General features: G+C 55.9%; 1 protein-coding gene across 4 annotated transcripts; it reads left to right on the plus strand.

The window, feature by feature from the left end:
* The first annotated feature begins 2,279 nt into the window (after positions 1-2,279).
* JAK3 (Janus kinase 3) lies at positions 2,280-19,926 on the plus strand. Of its 4 annotated transcripts, none has more exons than XM_004760988.3 (24): positions 2,280-2,405; positions 5,236-5,432; positions 5,883-6,006; positions 6,343-6,454; positions 6,644-6,789; positions 7,210-7,504; positions 8,087-8,209; positions 8,310-8,467; positions 9,158-9,269; positions 9,517-9,703; positions 10,221-10,348; positions 10,567-10,698; positions 11,804-11,888; positions 12,696-12,823; positions 13,545-13,677; positions 13,753-13,904; positions 14,029-14,179; positions 14,877-15,016; positions 15,126-15,315; positions 15,760-15,884; positions 16,097-16,329; positions 16,909-17,026; positions 17,341-17,460; positions 18,620-19,926. In XM_004760988.3, exons 2-24 carry the CDS (start codon positions 5,249-5,251, stop codon positions 18,725-18,727), a joined length of 3,384 nt encoding a protein of 1,127 aa, XP_004761045.1. In that variant the 5' UTR covers positions 2,280-2,405; positions 5,236-5,248; the 3' UTR covers positions 18,728-19,926. The 4 variants fall into 4 exon arrangements, with proteins under 4 accessions (XP_004761045.1, XP_004761047.1, XP_044937745.1 ...); XM_004760990.3 differs by having other exon boundaries at positions 16,157-16,329; XM_004760989.3 differs by having other exon boundaries at positions 2,298-2,405; positions 5,240-5,432.
* Positions 19,927-21,492: the final 1,566 nt, after the last annotated feature.

Genomic DNA, 21,492 nt, shown 5'->3' on the forward strand with positions numbered 1-21,492 from the left:
CACTAAAGTTTCCAATTTGTTCTTTTTTTTTTTTTTTTTTTAAGATGTTGTTTATTCATTTGACAGAGAGAGAGCACAATGAGGGGGAGCAGGAGATAGAGAGGGAGAAGCAGGCTCTCTGCCGAGAAAGGACCCTGATGCCGGGCTTGACCCCAGGGCCCTGGGATCATGACCTGAGCCAAAGGCAGGTCTGACTGAGCCCCCCAGGGACCCCTTCCCTGAAACTTCCTGATGGAGCTTTCACATACCCCTCTCTGGGGCTGAGGGTGTCACCTTTGTCCTTACCTTCTTCCCTTCCTGCTCATTCTCAAAATGCCACAGTGACCATCACACTGGAGTTGTCAGCCTCTAGAAACTCACGGTCTTTCCTGGAGGGCAGGAGCCTCCATCTCGGGGCCAGGGGTGGGAGTAACATTTGCATTCTTCTCTGCTGAAGTCACCCAGGAAGTAAAAGAAGGATGTTACCTCTAAGTCCCTGTGCAGGACTTCCTGCCTCTAGCCTGCTGGGGCTCCGCCTGTACCGAGGTTACACTCATAACCCTCCCTCCACCCACAAGGCCCCACCGATGCTTCCAGGCAAGTCTCAGAGCAGTAGGTCCCTAACACACGGCCCTTCTCAGAAACGCTGTGACCTGGTCCTCTGGTCCAGTCTCCCAGCCTTTGCCTGGGCTGTTCCCTCTGCAGGAGCTCCCCACACCTCCAGATTACTCTTTGGCTAATCCCACTTGTCCTTGGATTTCAGTATCAAAGCCATTTCCTCCAGGAAGCCCTCCCAGACTCAGGGCCTCTCCTAGCAGCCTGCAGGGCCCCTGAGACAATTATTGGGTTTATGATTATTATTTTAAGTTTATTTATTTATTTAGGGGTGTCTGGGTGGCTCAGTCAGTTGAGTATCTGCCTTCAGCTCAAGTCATGATCCCAGGGTCCTGGGATCGAGCCCCATGTTGGGCTCCCTGCTCAGTGGGGAGCCCGCTTCTCCCTTCCACCTCCTTCCACCATGCTTGCGCTCTCTCTTGTTATTTTTCTCTCTCTCTCAAGTAAATAAATAAAATCTTAAAAAAAAAAAAAGATGTTTATTTAAGTAATCTCTGCACCCCATATGGGACTCAAACTCATGACCTGGAGATTGAGAGTCACATGCTCTTCCAACTGAGCCACCCAGGCCCCCTGTCCCAAAGTCAAGTTTCGGACCTATAATGGGATTATCGAGATGAAAGAGTTCTCTAAAATCTATCCTCCAGGGGCACCTGGGTGACTCAGTCATTAAGCGTCTGTCTTTGGCTCAGGTCATGATCCCAGGGTCCTGGGATCAAGCCTGGCATCAACCTCCCCACTCGGTGGGAAGCCTGCTTCTCCCTCTCCCACTTTCCCTGCTTCTGGTCCCTCTCTCACTATGTCTTTCTCTGTCAAGTAAATAAATAAAATCTTAAAAAAAAAAATCTGTCCCCCAAACTCTACTTTCTGGGGGTAAGGACACTGGGCCAGTTCTCACGGAGACGCTGCCCTAGCCGCCTGCCTCCACTCAGGACAACCTCAGGGTCGGGGAAAAAAGTGATCAGACCCAACCTGCTCACGGCTCTATTCCCTCCAACTTCTTACCTCTTCCTGCCGTTCCTGCCTCCTCTCGGCTCAAACTGCTCATCTCAGTCCACCTCAGGGCCTTTGCACTTGTGGTGACCTCCACCAGGTGTGCTCTTTGCTCCTCCTGCTTCAGATCCCAGCTCAGCTCATCATGACCTCTGCATGGAGGTCCCTCCACTGCCATCACCTTCCTTTCCTTGTCATCCATAATTAGTAACTGTCTCTCTGGCAGACCAGAAGGTGAGGTGAGCCTGTTTCTAGGCTGGGCATAGGGCATGGTGCACAGAACGGGCCCGCTATTCCTCCTAGGGTCTCGTGGGAGAAATACCTGACGAACTTGAACCTTCGTCTGGCAACTTTCCTGAATCCTTCCTGGGTAGATCTAACCCTGTTCCCTACCCTGGGTGCGACATTAGTTCTGCTTAAATACCCAACCCAGATGTGCCTCAGATGGGTTAGCTGAGGCCCAAGGAGCTGGGGCATTACCAGGGCCCCCCAGGGAATGAGCAGTCCAGAGCCTGCTGGGAACCCCTCTGTGACCGGGGCCCTTCTCTGTGCCGTCACTCCTCCCTTTAGGTCCAGGGTTTCCAGTACCCTGTCTGAGGAGGGCCACGGCCCGCAGAGGCTTCTGGAACTTTTCTGCCCCTCTGCGGCCAGGCCCTTTCCCCTCCCCGTCCCCATCCCCCACATGGCCACAACTTTCAGTAAGTGACAGCAGCTCAGGAAGCTGAGGGGCCCACACAGGAAGGAGCCCAGTGGGACTTTCCTCCGGCTGCCGCCCTGCTCTGCCCTCCTGTCCTTAGCCCGGGCTTCCCAGCTGCCAGGTAAGAGCTGGTGGGGCCACATGGCTCTGGGGTGGGGGTTGGGGATACTGTGCAAAGGGTTGTGGCTGGGGACAAGGCAAGGCCTCTGAGGAAAGATACCAGACAGACAAAAGCTGGGCGTGACGGGCTCGGTGGCCTCTGGCACAGTGCTCCTCTCTCCGGGCCTCAGATTTTATTGCATAAAATGACCTCAGATTCCCAGCTCTGTGGACTTGGATGAATCTCTGTACCTTGGGCCTGGAGTTCACGGCCTCCAGGGGCACAATTCCCCTCCTTCACCCTCCTAGGACCCAGGCCAGAGCCTAGGGTGACCAACCAACTGTAGGGTTTATGGGACTTTGGGTGCTAAGTCAGGGAAATCTTTCTGTGTCCCAAACACCACCTCTGATTTTTCCCCTTTTTATTTTTTCCCTCAAGTTATAAAATATATACATATCTTTAAGATTGATTTTAAACAAAATGCACAAACTCTATGATTCCATTTACATAAAGGTGCAAAGACCATGATTGAGTCCACTCTTAGAAATAGGACAGTGACAACCTCTGAAGGGAGTGAGAGAGGCCCCAGGGCTCCTGGGACTGGGAATTCCTTGTCTGGGAGCTGGTGACATGGGGGTGTCCCTAGGGGAAAGCTCCCTGCCCCTCACGCCCTCCCTCCCCGTCAGGAACTGCTAAACCACAGTGTCAGGGACCTTCCTTCCCAGTTTGGCTGGCTTCGGTCAAGTGCTCGTTGGGCATGTCACCAAGAACAGTGCCAGTTAGTGAGGATAAAAAACGTTGACCCCTTGGGCTCAGCTCAGCAAACCAAGCGAGGTGGGCAGTGAGTGCATCTCACAGTTGAGAAAATGGCATGTCAGCAATGGGAGCCCTGCCAGGGTCACGAAGCTTGAATATGGTGGGGTTGGGATTTGAACCCAGAGCCTAGGGTCTTCCCAGCTCCAGGCTTTTAGGCTGGGTTTGCTAAAACCTCATTAATGCTGTCCCCTCCCCCACCTCCTACTATTATTCTGGAACGTGGTTTTTTTGTTTTTAAGATTTTTATTTATTTGAGAGAGAGTGAGTGAGGAGGAGAGAGAGTTAGAGCACTGGAGCACAAGCGGGGGGAGGGGCAGAAGGAAAGAGAGAAGCAGGGAGACCGATCTGGGGCTCCATCCCAGGACCCTAGAATCATGACCTGAGCCAAAGGCAGACACTTAACCGACTGAACCACCCAGGTGCCCCTGGAACATGGTTTTTTACCCAATATTTTCTTTGCATCTTCTTTATTCAGGTCAGTATAAGTGGATCTTGTCCATCTACTACTGCCTTTTCCCTGCTGGGTTTGAAGCCCAGCCCTTCCCTCTGCCTAACCAGGGGTCCTGAGGTCTGGGAATAAAGGGTGAGAGGCAATTTCCTCCTGGGCTCATTCCAGGGAGGTCTTCATACTACAGGGGCTTAAACAGTGGGAGTGATAAAGGGTACAGAGAAGGTGATGGTGGTGGGCGGATAAGACACAGAAGTCCCGGGCGCCTGGGTGGCTCAGTGGGTTAAGCCGCTGCCTTTGGCTCAGGTCATGGTCTCAGGGTCCTGGGATCGAGTCCCGCATCGGGCTCTCTGCTCAGCAGGGAGCCTGCTTTCTCCCCTCTCTCTCTCTGCCTGCCTCTCTGCCTACTTGTGATCTGTGTCAAATAAATAAATAAAATCTTTTCTTTAATTTATTTTATTTTTTATTTTATTTTTTTTAAAGATTTTATTTATTTATTGGACAGAGAGAAATCGCAAGTAGGCAAAGAGGCAGGCAGAGAGAGAGAGAGAGGGAAGCAGGCTCCCTGCCGAGCAGAGAGCCCAATGCGGGACTCGATTCCAGGACCCTGAGATCATGACCTGAGCCAAAGGCAGCGGCTTAACCCACTGAGCCACCCAGGCGCCCTAAATAAATAAAATCTTTAAAAAAAAAAAAAACAGACACAGAGGTCACTCCTATCGACAGTCATCAGTCTGGATCTGATGCTTGTCACAAAGAATAGATAACACCAGCTGCCAAAGCTTCCAGCCCCAGCCCCAGAAGAGCTGGAGTCTCCTAGACCTGCAGGAAGTGATGGGCCACCACTATCACCTTAACCACCGCCCCCCACCATGGAACCAGTATCTATCTGCTTCCTGGTCAGCAAATCTATACACTTGTGATTGATTGCTCATGCCTGCCTGGGGCAGGGGCATTGCGGTAATTAAGGTGGGAAAGCTGCAGATTGGCTGGATCTCTCTGCCCTGGACTGACAAGAATACACACAAATTATGTGCATCAACCAAAGTAAGAAAAGAAAAGAAAAAAAAAAAGAGAGAATTCACACAAATTAGAGTGCAGAGTATCTTCCAGACCCCAGCATAGTCTTGCCGGGGGGGTTATGGCTCCTTACCTATCCTGCACACTCAGCTACTCTATTTCTCTCTTTCTCCATCTCTGTCTTTGTTCATTTGTTTTTAAATATTTTATTTATTTATTTGAGAGAGAGCATGCTTGAGAAAGACCATGAGCTGGGGAGAGGCAGGGGGAGAAGCAAACTCCCCACAGAGTAGGAAACCTGATGTGGGGCTTGCCGTGGGGCTCGATCTCAGGATCCCAGGACCCCAAGACCATGACCTGAGCTGAAGGAAGATATTTAACTGAGTCACCCAGGCATCCCTTTCTGTCTCTTTCTCTTTCTGTGTGTTTCTGCTCCTTTCTCCTGCCTCTTAAATCAGCTTTAGCCCTACCTCCCCTGCAGCATCTCTGTGCCCCACCCCCACCCCTAAAAGCTTCATAGTCTTGTTCCGTCTGGCCAGAACTGAGTGGCTGCTTCTGTGTGTCCAGACAGGCTACACCTATGGCGCCTCCAAGTGAGGAGACACCCCTGATCCCTCAACGTTCCTGCAGCCTCTCATCTTCAGAGGCAGGTGCCCTGCACGTGCTGCTGCCTCCTCGGGGCCCTGGACCCCCACAGCGCCTATCCTTCTCCTATGGAGACCATTCAGCTGAAGAGCTGTGTGTTTGGGCTGCTAAGGCCAGTGGTGAGTGGTTCCCTAGAAAGCTGGGCCAAAGGGAGGGGTCGAGCTGTTGGAGGTCCAGCTTGGGAGCTGGAATAACTGTCAAGTGGAGTCAGTCAGCTTTAGACCTAGGGCTTTGAGGGATGAATAAGAGTTTGGCAAAGGAGGAAGATGCTCAGGGAAAGGCTGTGAAAAGACTCAGAGGCGCATGAGGGCATCTCTTGACATAAGGTGTACAGTGTGGAAGGAGCACTCTGGGGAGAGGGGCGGGAGGCCCCAGGAAGCAGTTTGTGTGTGAATTCTCTGCTGATGGCAATGGGAAGCCATGGAGTGTGTGTGTGAGTGGGGGTGTGTTGAGGGCGAGAGCCAATGATGAGAAAGAACCCTGCAGGGATGCATGCGGCTCCTAATCATGGCAGCCCTGCAAGGGACAAGATGGGGAGACCTAGGAGGGCTGATGGGGCATTCCCACAGGCATCCTGCCTGTGTACCACTCCCTCTTTGCCCTGGCCACGGAGGACCTGTCCTGCTGGTTCCCCCCAAGCCATATCTTCTCCGTGGAGGACTCAAGCACCCAAGTCCTGGTCTACAGGCTCCGGTAGGAAGCACATCACCCCTACCCCCAGCACATCACCCCTACCCCCACGGCCATGGGTTAAATGTTACCCAGAGGGGATGCCTTTTGTTGAGGGCAAGGAGAGTTTAATACAATGGTAATCCTACAAACTTATCATCTCCCTGCACTTCCCAGCGGGTACCCCCAGGGAATTTGTGATCCTGCTCGTGGCCCAGATGAAGAACTGAGGCCGGAGGGTGTCCCTTGCTTGCCCAAGGTCACTTAGCAAGGCAATGGCACAACCTGGGCTCTGTGAGGTTTTGGCACTCTCTTCCACCGCTCCGTACCCCTACTCCAGGCTTCTCTCCTTCTGCTTAGCTTTTACTTCCCCAACTGGTTTGGGCTAGAGAAGTGCCACCGCTTCGGGCTGCGCAAGGACTTGGCCAGCGCCGTCCTTGACCTACCAGTCCTGGAGCACCTCTTCGCTCAGGTAAAAGCCTGCATGGGGCTCAGCCCGGGGTGGGGGTGGGGCGTCCACAGGGCAATAACAAGGCTCGAAGTTTGGGCGGCCTTGGCTGACCCTCTCTATGGCAGCCCAGGGTTGGGAATCGACCCAAGGGTCGGGGGGAGTCTGTAGTGCAATATCAGGGCTCACAGTTGGGCTATGACCGGCCCCCAGCATCGAAATGACCTGGTGAGCGGCCGCCTCTCCGTGGGCCTCAGTCTCAAGGAGCAGGGGGAATGTCTCAGCCTGGCAGTGCTGGACCTGGCCCGGATGGCCCGCGAGCAGGTTCAGCAACCTGAGGAGATGCTGAAGACTGTCAGGTGAGGGTTTCCAGCCTGTGATACCCAGCGTCTAGCTGGGAGTGAGCAAACGTGACTCCGCTGGGCCATCCCTAGAGCTCAGAATGCCATGAGGCTCCCCTCACACAAGCCTGCGGTGTGTGCATGTGACCCAGGACCCCACCAACCTCTGACGCTCCAGTCTCTCCCTCCCTCCTGCGGCTAAAGGCCTGTGTGTGTGTGTGTGTGTGTCTATGTCCGTCTGTCTGGTGGAGCCCAGTGGCCATCCCCACACTGAGGTCCTTCCCCCAGACATGTCCTTGAGTGTCTCTGTGTGTGCCTCGTGCCCCCCGGGTGAGGCCACCCTTCAGCCCTTCGGCTAAATTTTGGGTTTGTGTATGTCCCTGTCCGTACCTGTGGAGATCCCTCTCCACAGCGAGGACCTGCTACCCCCACTCGTAGCTATAAGGTCTGCCTGCCCCCCGACCTGCGCGACCTGATTCAGGGCCTGAGCTTCGTGACGCGGAAGCGCATCCGGAGGACCGTGCGCCGGGCCCTGCGCCGTGTGACCGCCTGCCAGGCTGACAGGCATTCGCTCATGGCCAAGTACATCATGGACCTGGAGAGGCTCGACCCGGCCAGGGCGGTCGAGACCTTCCCCGTGAACCTCCCCGGGGCTGCTGGTGGTGAGGATGCGAAGGGGCTGCTCCGAGTGGCTGGTGACAGCGGCATCGCCTGGAGTTCGGGAGGACAGGAGGTGTGGGCGGCTGCTGGGCAGGGCCAACGGCGGGGGCGGAGCATAGGAGGGAGGGGCAGGAGAGTGGGCGGGGTGAAGGAGGGGAGAGGACTGTGTGTCGGACCAGGGCCGGTTGAGTGAGAGGTGGGGCTAGCGGGGTGGGGGCGGGAATTAAAAAATGGGCGGGACTTGGGACGGAGGAGAGTGGTTGGGCGGGGGGCTCAGGACTGGGTTAGCTGGGCCGGGGGAGGAGTCAGGGTTGAGACGGGGCGGGGCTCCCGGCTGGACTTAGCCCGGCAGGTGGAGTGGAGCTAAGCGATGGACGGGTTCCGAGAGGGGACCGGACGATTGAAGGAGATGGGGTTTAGCAGGGGTAGGGTGGGAGACATTGGGGATGGGGTGGAGAGGGTTTGTGAAGGATGGGGTTGATAGAAAGGGCCGGGGTTTGGCAGGGGAGACGTGGGAAGGGACCGGGGCTGGGAGAGGCCGAGAAGGTCAGGGTTTACGCCGTGGGTTGGTGGGGTCCAGGCTTCCAAGACGGACTTGGGGGCTCCGAGGGGACGGGACCTCCAGCTTCAGCCCTCCCCCCAACCCCGTTCCCAGGCCCTCCAGCCCTTCTGCGACTTTCCAGAAATTGTGGACATCAGCATCAAGCAGGCTCCGTGTGTTGGCCCGGCCGGGGAGCACCGCCTGGTCACCGTCACCAGGACGGACAACCAGATCCTGGTGGGTACTAGACTATCTTCCTTTCCCGCCTAACCCCGACTGCGGGGATGCGGGACGGTCGCCTTGGGGCCGCAGCGGGCACTGACGCTGATCAACACAGGAGGCCGAGTTCCCGGGGCTGCCCGCCGCGTTGTCCTTTGTGGCGCTTGTCGATGGCTACTTCCGGCTGATCTCCGACTCCAGGCACTTCTTCTGCAAGGAGGTTGCGCCGCCACGGCTGCTGGAAGAAGTGGCCGAGCAGTGCCACGGCCCCATCACGTAAGGGTCTATCCCCGTGGGAACTCGGTTCCAATCTTGCTCACTGTCTCAGTGTCCTCTCCTCCCCAGGAGCGCTGGACAGGGCTCATGTGCTGGAACAATGCCTGGTTCATGGTTGGCGCGCAATGAGACTAGGCTCTCCCTTTTGCTGTCCTGCACAGCAGCTTCCCTTTCTCTTGATTCCTCAGTGCCCCAGAGTGGATTACTGGGGTGGACGGCACCAGGTTCTGCCTGTGATCTTTTCTTTAATCCTCTAGTAGAGCCCTGAATTTTTGGCTTATTTTATTTATTTACTTTTAAACAAGTATTCTTGTGTGTGTGTGTGTGTGTGTGTGTGTGTGTTTTTTAAAGATTTTATTTATCTATTTGACAGAGAGAAACACAGCTGGAGAGGGAACACAAGCAGGGGGAGCAGGAGAGGGAGAAGCAAGCTTCCCGCTGAACAGGGAGTCTGATGCTGGACTAGATCCTGGGACCCTGGGATCATGACCTGAGCTGAAGGCAGTTGCCTAACGATGAGCCACCCAGACACCCTTTTTGGCTCATTTTAAAAATAGGAAGGATTCAGGGAATGTTAGGTGGCCAGGGTCCCGGAGCTTCAGAGGGACCAGGATTAGAACCCAAGTCTAGCTTGGGCTTCTCTGCCTCCATCTCTCTGTCTCTGTCTTTTCCTCCCGCCTTTCTCCACAGCCTGGATTTTGCCATCAACAAACTCAAGACCCAGGGCTCACGTCCCGGCTCCTACGTTCTCCGCCGCAGTCCCCAGGATTTTGACTGCTTCCTCCTCACTGTCTGTGTTCAGGTTGGTCCACCACTAGGAGCCAGGTGAGCAGGGAGGGCTTCCTGAAGGAGGTGACATTTGAACTGAAACCTGAAAGATGAGTCTTTCATCTTTGCTCCTTGAGGAAGGGGAGGTTAAAGGCATTCTTAGTGGAGGGAACAGCATATGCGAAGGCTTGGAGATTGGAATGAGCCTGTGGTGCTCGAGGAAGATGGGGTGAGTGGAAGGTACTGCCCACTTGCACTCAGGGACCACTCCTCTTTTGCAGACCCCCCTGGGTCCTGATTACAAGGGCTGCCTCATCCGCTGTGACCCCACAGGAACCTTCTCCCTGGCTGGCCTCGGCCGTCCCCACAGCAGTCTTCGAGAGCTCTTGGCAGCCTGCTGGAATGGTGGGCTGCACGTGGATGGGGTTGCGCTAAGCCTCACTTTCTGCTGCACCCCCAAACCCAAAGGTGAGCCTGTCCCCTCCCCTGAGCTGAGCAGTCAGGCTGGGGTCCTGCTTTGTGTGCCAAGTGGCAGAAGCCATGGGCCCAGATGGTTTAGGAAAGAACAGGTGGTTTATGGGCTGGTAGCGTAGATGCCATCTTCAGGCACAACGAGGATCCAAGAGCTGACCCTGTCTCTTAGACTCTCTCCATCTCTTGCCTCTTCCTCTGGGTGAATTTCGCTCTCAGACAAACCACAGGCATGGGACAACTGTGAGCTGTGAGTTCTTCAGAGTCTTCTAGAATTCCTAGCAGGACTGAGAGTAGGTTGCCCACAGCATTGCCTTCTCATAGGGAACCCACCCCCCAACCCCCCCAAGGACTGGAGCTTCCTGTAGTCTCAAATAAACCACGTACCCTGGGGGCCTCATCTCAGGGTTGGCTGCTTCTGGGGGAGACCCCAAATTGAGGCAGGGAGTGAGCAAACCTTAGGGGACCTTGTACCTCTGACCTCCGTCTTTCTCCTGCTACCTCCTCCCCACAGAAAAGTCCAACCTCATTGTGGTACGGAGGGGTTGTAGCCCACCCACATCATCCCCTCTTCAGACCCAATCCCAAGGCCAGCTGAGTCAGATGACGTTTCACAAGATCCCTGCTGACAGCCTGGAGTGGGTAAGCAGCCCTAGGAAATGGGTGGGGGGACCTCAGTTGGGATCCAGACCCTGGGTCTGCATTGCATCTCATTTACATCTGTGCTGTGTGGCTTCAAGCATGTGATGTAACCTTCTTGTGCCTCTGTTCATTATCTGCAAAGTGGGGCCAGGACCGGGGGCGAGGATCCCACCAGGAGCCCCCTTACCAGCCTCTCCTGTTGCCTCCTCACCCTCCAGCATGAGAACCTGGGTCATGGATCGTTCACCAAGATTTACCGGGGTTGTCGCCATGAGGTCGTGGAGGGGGAGGCCCGGAAGACAGAGGTGCTGCTCAAAGTGATGAATGCCAAGCATAAAAACTGCATGGAGGTGAGTGTGATGGGGACCAGGACTTTGGGGTCAGGACTGGCTGGAGAGAGCGTTGTGGATTCAAAAAAAGTTAAAAACACACGGGTCTTTAACACAACAGAAATGTAGTTGCAGCATCTCCAAACCTTGAAATACAGAGGGATCAGGGAATTTAGATGCAAACAGAAAGAGTACACTGAACAGAAGAAATAGCCAGTGCAAAGGTCCTGCGGCAGGGTTGTGCCTGGCATGTTTGTTTTTTGTTTTTGTTTTTTAAATATTTTTATTTATTTATTTGACAGACAGATCACAAGTAGGCAGAGAGGCAGGCAGAGAGAGGAGGAAGCAGGCTCCCCACTGAGCGGAGAGCCCAATGCGGGGCTCGATCCCAGGACCCTGGGATCATGACCTGAGCTGAAGGCAGAGGCTTTAACCCACTAAGACACCCAGGTGTCCCTGTTTTTTGTTTTTTAAGATTTTATTTATTTATTTGACAGAGAGACAGCGCACAAACTGGGGGGGAGGAACCGAGAGAGAGGGAGAAGCAGATTCCCCGCAGGACTCTGGGATCATGACCCAAGTTGAATGCAAAAGCTTAACTGACTGAGCCACCCAGGCACCCCTCTGTCTGGCATGTTTAAAGAACAGTGAGGAGGGGGCATCTGGCTGGCTCAGTTGGAAGAGCACGTGACTCTTAATCTCAGGGTTGTGAGTTCCAGCCCCACACTGGGTGCAGAGATTACTTAAATAAATAAAACTTAAAAAAAAAAAAAGTGAAGATGGGCCAGTGGGCTGGAGAGGAGTGATCAAAGAAGAAGAGGGGAGTGACATGGATGGAAGCCTCAGCAGGTTGGGCCACCCAGGGAAGGCTTGAGCCCTCCTTGAACCCCAAGTCTCCCACTTCTGTGTGAGAGACCCAAGGTAGATTAGCATGGGGACTTCCAGCGCCCATCAGAAAACCATGATACAGAGTCCCGTGTGTACCAGTGGTGGACTCCAAGGTCAAAGGAGGCTTGTGGTGAGGCATCCTCCTGAGGTTGATTTGTGAGCAGCAAGTTTGGGGTGCTTGGTCTGACCCTGGAGGGGAAGGAACCCGTGGACCTTCTATCCCTTCTCCTTTCCCCAGTCATTTCTGGAAGCTGCGAGTCTGATGAGCCAAGTGTCATACCAGCACCTCGTGTTGCTCCATGGCGTGTGCATGGCTGGAGACAGTGAGCAACTTTCGCCCCTGCACCCGCCCTTCCCCACTGAGACCAGCTAAAACATCATTAGCCATACAAATCCAGAGCCCGCCCTGGCTGGGCTCCTCTGTCCCCCGGGGTCCCTCACCCTCTTACCTGTGTCCTTCATTTGCCACTCTGGGGCAGCCAGCTCCAGGCTCCCACAGATAACCAGCCTCGCAGAATTATCTCAAGTCAAATGGGCCTGGGATCCAATCCCACCTCCCTGTGTACCTCCCCCGCTCCCCCCACCCCACCCTGCAGCTTTGCAAGGGCCAAGTTACCTCTCCAAGCCCCAGTTCCACCAGATCAGTATAGTAGCTACCTCTCGCAGGGCTGGGAGGGGCCAGGAGCTGCACTCACAGCGTGGAACGTGACAGGCGGGGCGGGGTGATACGTGATCTACGTGATCGTGATTGGGATCGTGATCGTGGGCGCGGGGGCCGCGCAGGGCACTGTGGGTGGTCAGAGGCCGCCAGCCCAGCTTGGAGGTTAGGCAATGATTCTGGATAGGCAAAGCTAAGTTCTAAGCAGAGAAGGCAAAGATATTAGGAATTAGGGAACAGGAGGAGGGATGTGCCAGAGAGAACATGCAAAGGGCTGGAAGTGAGATGTGGACAGAGTTCAGTGCCATCCAGGCATCTCGAGGCAATAGCTCCCATACAGGAAGTGAGGAGGAGGAGAGGAGAGGAGGGTAAGGAACCCGCAACCCACCGGGGGTGGGGCGGGGGGGGGCGGAGCCTGTTCAGCACGGATTCAGTCCTGCCTCCCAGCCCTGCCCCTCCCTGCTGCTGCCAGGTATCATGGTGCAGGAATTTGCACACCTGGGAGCGCTGGACACCTACCTGCGCAAGTCTGGCCACCTGGTGCCAGCCAGCTGGAAGCTGCAGGTGATCAAACAGCTGGCCTATGCCCTCAACTATCTGGTGAGTGCTCCTCTGCTTGCTCTATCCTCTGGGCACAGAATAGAGGGGCAATTGAGAGTGGGCTCTGTGGTAGGCATAGGAGTTTGGCAAGGATACAAAGGGAGGGCATTTTAGACTGAGGGAACAGCATACGTATAGGCTTAGAGGTATAAGAGTGGGAGAAGGGAATAGGTGGTCATTGGTGGATTTCAGGGGGAGTAGTGGGCCATGAGGCCGGGCAGGGGGAAGGCTTCCCAGAAGAGGGAACATGGGAGCTGGGTCTTGAGGGTTGACTAGGAGCTCATCAAGCGGAGAAAAGGAGGAGGGCGTGTCAGGTTGAGGGCACAGCCTGGACCCAGGCCTGCAGCTTAGAAGATGGGGTGCACGTCCTGGGATGCCTCCAGCAAGGTGCCTCCCAGGAGGCTGGGGTAAGGGCATGAAAGAGAGAATGTCAGAGATAGAGTGAAGGAGTATCTCAAAGGACCTTGACTGCTAGGCTGAGGACTTTGGACTTTATCCTAAAGGCAATGGGGAGCCTCTGGGTGGCTTTGAGAGGAGGGACATGGGGCAGCATAGGGGGTGAACCAGAGGAGGCAAGACAGGCCGCCAGTAGTCTAGAAAGTGGTCTAGAAGTATGGTCTGAGCAGCCACAGGCAGGCTTTGAAGGCTATGTAGTGGCTTTCCAGCCAGACTATTCATTCAGCAAACCCTCCCTTGCGTTCCCTATGCCTGGCCCACCTAGGAGGACAAAGGCCTCCCCCATGGCAATGTCTCAGCCCGGAAGGTGCTCCTTGCTCGCAAAGGGGCTGATGGGAACCTGCCCTTCATCAAGCTTAGTGACCCTGGGGTCAGCCCTGCTGTGCTAAGCCTGGAGAGTAAGTCTGGAAGGGTGGACGGAGGGACCTAGTGGGGCAGGGAAGCAGACCCCTGACCCCTGCCCCACTCCCCAGTGCTCACAGACAGGATCCCATGGGTGGCCCCTGAGTGTCTCCTGGAGCCCCGGACACTTGGCTTGGAAGCTGACAAGTGGGGTTTTGGTGCCACAGTCTGGGAGGTGTTCAGCGGGATCCCGATACCCATCAGCACCCTGGATCCTGCCAAGGTCAGAGCACCTGTATTGGCCTCTAGGGGGCTAAGGTCCAGCTTGGGGATGGGCTGGTCTGGGGGGCAAGGGGACTGCTCCTGAGGGTATACTGGGAGTGATCAGCCCCTCTCCTCAACCTTAGAAGCTTCAGTTTTATAAAGAACAGCAGCAGCTCCCTGCCCCCAAGTGGATGGAGCTCGCCATGCTGATCCAACAGTGCATGGTCTACGAGGCAGGCCAGAGGCCCTCCTTCCGTGCCATCATCCGCGACCTGAACAGCCTCATCACTTCAGGTGCCCACTGGGCCAGGCAGGGTGGGCAGGGCTGGCCTATCATATGAGGCCCCGAGGGTGGGGGAAATAAAGTGAAATTTGCATGCAGAGCTGGCCCTGTGTGCTTGGCAGGGTTGGAGTGGTTGGTGAGTGTATCAGTCAGCATGAGCCTCAGCTGCTACTGTAACAAACAGACCCCCCCCTCCCCAAGCTCCAGGCTGACCATGGTGGATATTTACCTTTCATTCTATGACGGTGTCCAGATCAACAGGTGCCTCTCCCTTTTTGGCTCCACCCATCCCATGGTCTCAGGTCCCTGTCACATCCTCTGCAGAGAGAGAGAGAGAGAGAGAGAGACTGTGGAGGGTGCCATGCTAGGTTTCCATGTGCCAGGTCTGAAAGGGCAGCCAGTTTTTCTCCCCCATCAGCCTGAGCTCAACCATGTACCACACTTCACCTCAGTGGAGTCTGGGAAATGCCTTTCTGTCTCCAAAGCTATACATAGTTTGCACAGCCTGGAGAACACATAAGGGGTCGGTCTGCCTTTGCTCAGCCGGCCTCCTTTTTCCAGCCCCCTGCAAGGTACCCTGAGGCTTGTAGGGGCCCTGCCATAATGGGCAGAGAAGGTAAGTGTGCAGATCAAAGTGCCCTAGCAAGTCAGCTTAGGAAAGGGACCCAGGGCCCAGTGTACCGGTCACTTACTGCCTGTGCCCCACAGATTATGAGCTCCTCTCAGACCCCACACCTGGTGCCTTGACGCCCCGTGATGGGCTATGGAATGGCGCCCAGCTCTACGCCTACCAAGACCCTACTATTTTCGAGGAGAGACACCTCAAGTACATCTCACAGCTGGGCAAGGTGAGCTGGGCAGGGCTGGGGCGGGTGGGGAAGCCCTGGTGCACATGGACACCAGCCCTGCTGTGGGGAAGCCCCCGTGCACATGGACACCAGCCCTGCTGTCTCCCAGGGCAACTTTGGCAGCGTGGAACTGTGCCGCTATGACCCGCTGGGCGACAACACAGGCGCCCTAGTGGCAGTGAAGCAGCTGCAACACAGCGGGCCAGACCAGCAGAAGGACTTCCAGAGGGAGATCCAGACCCTCAAAGCCCTCCACAGTGACTTCATTGTCAAGTACCGCGGTGTCAGCTATGGCCCAGGTGAGCCATTCCCAAACGGGTGCTCTTCGAATCCCACACCCGCATGCTCCTGCAGTGACATTCTAGGGTGGCCTGGGGACACCAGGAAGGGCGTGACTGATGCTCTTGTTTATCCAGATCTGGATTGCTGCGGGTTCGAATTCCCACTCTCTCCCTTAGCAGCTGGGAGACCTTGGGCAGGCGATTTAAACTCTCTGCGTGTCCATTTCTACACCTGAAAAAGGGGTCATTATCAGGTTTAAATGAATCAATGTATATCATAGAAAGTACTCAAGAGCCATTGGTGATAAGCGTTAGGGTTGCTGTTCCCATTTTATAGAAAGCAATATTGAGGCTGGGAGGAACCCAGGGCTGTTCTCTGATCCGGGAGGAAGAATAGGGAGGGGCAGTGGACAGAGATGGGCTCTGTAGTGACTCCGCCCAGCCTCCCCTCCCATCACCTAGGCCGCCAGAGCCTGCGGCTGGTGATGGAGTACCTGCCCAGCGGCTGCCTGAGGGACTTCCTACAGCGGCACCGCGCGCGCCTCGATGCCAACCGCCTGCTCCTCTACGCCTCACAGATCTGCAAGGTGCGAGGCGTGCCCGGGGCCCCGGGGTCTGAGGTGGCCCAGTCTGGGCGAGGGTCTGCGTGGAGTCGCGGGGAAGGCTAAAGGTGGAAGTTTCGGGTCCAGGTCAGGCTGGAGGAGCAGCTGAGTTAGAGCTGAGGTCGGGACTGGAGTGCAGGATGGGTCTGGGGCAGGGTTAGGCTTGGGTTTTGGGACAGGTTTGGGTTGGATTCCAGGTAAGCCAGGTTGGGCCCCTGCTGGTTGCGCTGGAGTGTGGCCCTCACGCTCGCCTGCAGGGCATGGAGTACCTGGGCTCCCGCCGCTATGTGCACCGCGACCTTGCCGCGCGTAACATCCTGGTGGAGAGCGAGACGCACGTCAAGATCGCCGACTTCGGCCTCGCCAAGCTGCTGCCGCTCGACAAAGACTACTACGTGGTCCACAAGCCCGGCCAGAGCCCCATCTTCTGGTGCGGGGACCCCGCCCCGGCCCACCTCTCCGGCCCACCTCTCCTCCCCGAGACTTCGGCCCATACCTCCCTCCTACCTTCTAGGGCCCGCCATGGCCCCGCCTTCTCGCAGTCCTGGCTCCTCCCCCCTAGCGTGCTGGCCCCGCCCCTCGTCGCTGGCCCCGCCCCTACCCCTACTGCTACGGCCCTCCTGACCCCGCCCAGGTCCCCCAACTTTTCCCCACTACCCTGGCCCCCCTACTTCCACTGTCCTGGCCTGCCCCTCCTCCCCACTGCCCCGGTTCCGCCCCGGCCCCGCCCCTCTCGCTGCCCAGGCCCCTCCCGGGCCACGACTTCCTGTCCCACCCCGCTCCGCCCCTCAGTACTGGCCCCTGCCCCCTAGAGTCACGGCTCCGCCCTGACCCTGCCCAGACCTTCCGTGGGGTGGGAGACTACCCCATCCCACGGGCAGGGAAACTCTGACCCTGGGGCTGGGACTGACCTCTCACAGCTGACCCCCAGCTTCCCCCGCCCAACGTTGTTCCTTTTCCCATACTCTCCCTCGCTTTCGCATCCCAAGACTTCCTCGTCCCCTTCCAGGTACGCCCCAGAGTCTCTCTCTGACAACATCTTCTCGCGCCAGTCGGACGTCTGGAGCTTCGGGGTCATCCTGTACGAGCTTTTCACCTACGGGAACAAGAGCTGCAGCCCCTCAGCCGTGAGTCACCACTCCTGGATCGCCAGAACCTTCCTGGCCCATCCCTGCCCTGTTTGTGCTGGAGTCCCTCTTTTTGCTCAGTGTCACCTATTATATAGGCCCTTTATAATGGGGAGGAACGCTCTTCACTAAGGTTGACCCCTGCTACCACGGACAGCCCCCTCCCCCTCCATCACAGATGGCCCCTCTCCCCACCGCGCCTGACTCTGCCCCCTGCCCCGCCACCTCTACCCCTTCCCCAATCACTGGCCGCCCCTTCTCCCTCCTTCATGGATGGCACCTCCCCCACCACGGGTGCTCCCTCTTGGCCCCAGGAGTTCCTGCGGATGATGGGGATGATGGGATGTGATAGAGACGTCCCGGCCCTCTGCTGCCTCCTGGAACTTCTGGCTGAGGGCCAGAGGCTGCCGGCGCCTGCTGCCTGCCCTGGTGAGGTGAGTGCTGGAGGGCCTGCCTCAGTTTCCCCCTCTGGATTTTCCTAGGGAAGCCAGCTGGTCCCTTTGGGTTTCCCCCCACCTGCTGTTATCTCTTAATTGAGAGCATACCCTGGGGCATGAATCTGAAAGGGATTTTGGCTTCTATTTTGCTGTTCTCTCACTGTATTCCAAGTTGCAAACATTTTCAGATACTCAGTTTGCCCATCTCCAGAATGGGAATAACAATGCCTTATGGGGTGGCGGAAGTTTAGACAAATTGACCCCTCTCCCTTGCTCGGCTTCGGGTCCAGCTGACTGTCAAACTGTCTGTAAATGTTAATGACTCTTACAGTTTATCTTCACAACTTCTGTGGAAATGTCTGACATGAGGTTAGTCATTCATAAATTGATCTGCCCAGGGGCACCTGAGTGGCTCAGTCAGTTAAGCGACAGACCCTTGGTTTCTGCTCAGGTCATGATCTCAGGGTGGTGAGATCAAGCCCTATGTCAGGCTCTGCACTGGGGGCATAGTTTGCCCAAGATTCTCTCTCCCTCTCTCTCCTACCCCTATGTGCTCTCTCTCTCTCTCAAATAAAATCTTTAAAAATCAATCAATAAATAAATTCACCTGCCCAGACCACAAACATTTATTGAGTACTGACTGTATGCCGCACTCTGGGCTGGGTGCTGGGGACCCAGCAGGGGACAGAACAGAAACTACCCTGTCCTCCTGGTAACCAGCAGAGGCTAAGAAGAACATTCTGGTGGTTACTGGTGTCTAGGAAGAGTTGAACAGGAGGAAATGAGGGGGTGAGGTGGTAGTCAGGGGGACCTTTTAGAGGGAGTAATCCTGAAGGAGGAGGAGGAGCCTACCCATGGGAAAAGCTGGGAGAGGGCATTCTCAGCAGTGGACACAGCATGTGCAAAGGCCCTGAGGAGAGGGAATGAGTTTGATACACTTAAATAATGAGATGTGGGCAGATGTGGCTGCAGGGAATAAGAGAGGAAGTGATGGAAGGAGACGGGAGGGCATTAGATTTTGTTCTAAGACCTGTAGGGAGCCATGGGAGGCTTTGGAGCAGGGGAGGGATGGAATCTAATTTATATTTTGAAACTGTGAATAGGAGTCCTTTCTACCGCTCATATGTGACCCTGTTGTCTCCTCCCACTCCCTCAGGTTCATGAGCTCATGAAGCTGTGCTGGGCCTCTAGCCCGAAAGACCGACCAACATTCAGTGCCTTGGGCCCTCAGCTGGACGCACTATGGAGTGCGAGCCGGGGGTAGCAGAGAGAGTGAAACTCACGCCTTCCCTGCTTGTCTGGAGGAGGAAACCCACTCACTTCATTTTTATATCTCCTGCACACACACCTCTGGGTTCTAGTCTTTGTGCACTGGCTGTGTGACCTGGGGCAGAAGGTTGCCCCTTTCTGGGCTTTCTGCTTCACAGAGACCCCCATGGGGCAAATGACATTGCATTTGAGGGGCACCCCTGGCTTGTGGGGCAGCAGTAGTCTTATGGCCTCGGGAACTTGCAAAGATTCAAGATGAATGCCTTGGTGGGACCTGCTGTGTGCCTCGCCCCCAGAATCCAGGAGCCAAATTTAAGCCCCTCCTATCTGCCTATCCTCACAGGGTTTGGCCCTGAGCTCCCTGTCTCAGTGAAGACCTTGCAGCGCTTGAAATATACGCTTCTTTTCATCCCTCCCGCCCCTCGCAGCTGCCAGGGTTGGAAATTCACTTTGGGCCGGGGAAGGGGAGCCTGTGTGACTTTTGGGGATCCTGTGAGGGGCGAGGAGAGGCTGGGGTCTCATCCACACTAACTGTACCAGAGTGTCCTGGGCCTTCCCTTTGCCCACTTGAACACTGGGACCCTTTCTGTCCTAACCGGAGGGTCACGCAGTTGATGACGCTGGAGACTTACTGGAGCTTTTCAGCAGCTGAGGAAAGGAAAGGCATTTTTGGCAGAGGGAACAGCATGGTGAGAGTGAGGAGGCTTAGAATACAGAAGTTAAGAGCCCAGGTGTTGGAGCCCATGGTTCTGCCACTTAATTGCTATGTGATGGTGGGCACCTTGCCTCCCCTACGGGTGTCTCAGTTTCACCTCCTGTACAATGGGCAGATAAATGGTCCTGGTCTCTTCCTGTACACAGGCAGCTTCTGGAGGATTGTGAGAAGGCATCTGGTGGAGGTTAAGCCGCCCCATCCCCAACTCCTCACCTGCCTGCAATCTTTTCTGCCACTTTTACCCCCCTGGAAAACTCTTATTTACCTCTCAAAACCCCAGCTGTCACCTCCAGGCAGTCTTCCCTGTGGCATACTCGGCCACGCCTCACCCACCCTGTACTTCCCTCTGACCGGAAGGCTGGGGGTCTCTGTCCAGATCTGTCTCCTCTGACCTGGAGGCTCCCAGGGGGCTGGGCTGGGTCGGGCACAAAGGGGACTCTGGGAGCATTCCTTGAATGAATAAAGTTCAGTGGAAAGAATAGTGTGTTGCTAGACTTGGGTGATGGGGAATTTGGGGGAGTGTTTAAGCTGGGCAGGAATGTGGCTAGGGCTGGGGGATGGGGATCCCCTGGGGGCCACGTTGGAGGCTTCAGGGCTGGCTGAGGGAGAAGACACATGGTGGAGCATTGGCTGGGGTCCTGGAGGACAGAACCCACCCCCAGCTCCAGCTGCTGGCCTTGGCTCTGTCCTAAGGAACTGATTACAGGCTCTTGGTGGGTGGAAGGAACAGGCTGCTCTGGGGGGGGGTCAGAGGGCAAGGTTGGGGTGGGAGGCTGTGGGGAGGGGTCCAACATCAGTCGGGGCCAAGCAAGTGTCTTCCAGGATGGCTGGACAGATACGAGGAGTAACAGAAAGACAAAGACCAAGAGAGGCTGAGAGGGAGAGACAGGGCAGGAGAGAGACTGTCTCCCTCTCCTCTACTCTCTTAGCGCAGGGAAAGCCACCTGCTTTGGTGGGGGCTGCTCTGGGCTCAAGCAAGAGGATTTTTAGCTCAGGCTCTTCCTTGCCTCGGATGGAGTGTCCTCCCTTCTCTCCACTCAAGTTTCCCTCCTTGGTAAACCAAAGTCCTAATGAGCAAATACAGCCAGCTGCCTTCTGGGCCCTCCCGTCCCTGCCCCGTCCAAGGGGACCCCAATATGGGAGAGACAGAGCCAGCCAACGGCCCCAGCCCCAGCCTCCTGTGACCATCGGCAAACGTGGCGATCCCTCTCTGAGGCTGTTTCCTCATTGGTACAGGAATAAGGACAAGAAGATTCTGTCTGCCCCTTGTCTCAGATGGCTCAGACTGCCCGACCACTACCGTGTGGAACCATTCTCCGGTCACCTAGTTCCCCTCTCTAAAGTGGCTGTTGTTGCTGAAAAGACTCTTGAGCCAGTGCTCCCCTGGGGGAGGCATCCAAGGCCCTGGCCCAGGCAGAGAGACAGGTCGGCCTCTCAATAACCAGTGTTGAGGTTAAAACCACTGTTTGTGGTTCTTATATGATTGCAAGATCCCCTTCAGCACCACCCATCAGGAAACACTAAAAAAGTACAGGTTAATTACTTACAAGAGTTACACAGCCGACCTAGGGCTATACATTGAGGTCATTGGTGGGAACAGGGAGCCAACTCAGGGCTTGGGGCTTTGCTTTTATTGGGGTCTGGTGAGGGGGCTTGGGTTTCCCTGGCTCACTCGTTATTGGTGGATTTCAGACACGGTGTGAATTTAATGTTCTGAGCTGGTTGGCATGCAGCTCCCTTCCCTGGCCTTGGTGGTCTGAATTCCCGGGGGGCCCGATGGCTGCCTTCTGGCCCTGTGCTCACGTGGAGGGGGGTGTGGGGCGCGTTCTCTCACACCCCCTTCCTAAGAGAGCATGAATCCCATTGTGAGCCACTCCTTCCACTACGTGATGCTCCCCTGGAGCCCACAGGTCGGCAGACACCATCACGATGAGGAGTTGGGCTTAAACATTGGAATTGAGGGGAGGGGGCTTGAACTGGTTAGGTCTCAGCCAGCCAGTGTCCTGTGTCTGGTTGGCCTGGCCCTTGTGGTTGCTCCCCCCTCT

Source organism: Mustela putorius, unplaced genomic scaffold (genome assembly GCF_011764305.1).
Source record: "Mustela putorius furo isolate JIRA1106 unplaced genomic scaffold, ASM1176430v1.1 tig00000095_pilon_pilon_pilon, whole genome shotgun sequence".
NCBI lineage: Eukaryota > Metazoa > Chordata > Mammalia > Carnivora > Mustelidae > Mustela > Mustela putorius.

Coding starts and splice junctions, on each gene's coding strand:
- JAK3 (XM_004760988.3), top strand. CDS start 5,249: ATGGCGCCTCCAAGTGAGGAGACACCCCTGATCCCTCAACGTTCCTGC. Junction 10,349..10,566: donor CTGCTGACAGCCTGGAGTGG/GTAAGCAGCCCT, acceptor CTCACCCTCCAG/CATGAGAACCTGGGTCATGG. Junction 15,316..15,759: donor CGGTGTCAGCTATGGCCCAG/GTGAGCCATTCC, acceptor CCCATCACCTAG/GCCGCCAGAGCCTGCGGCTG.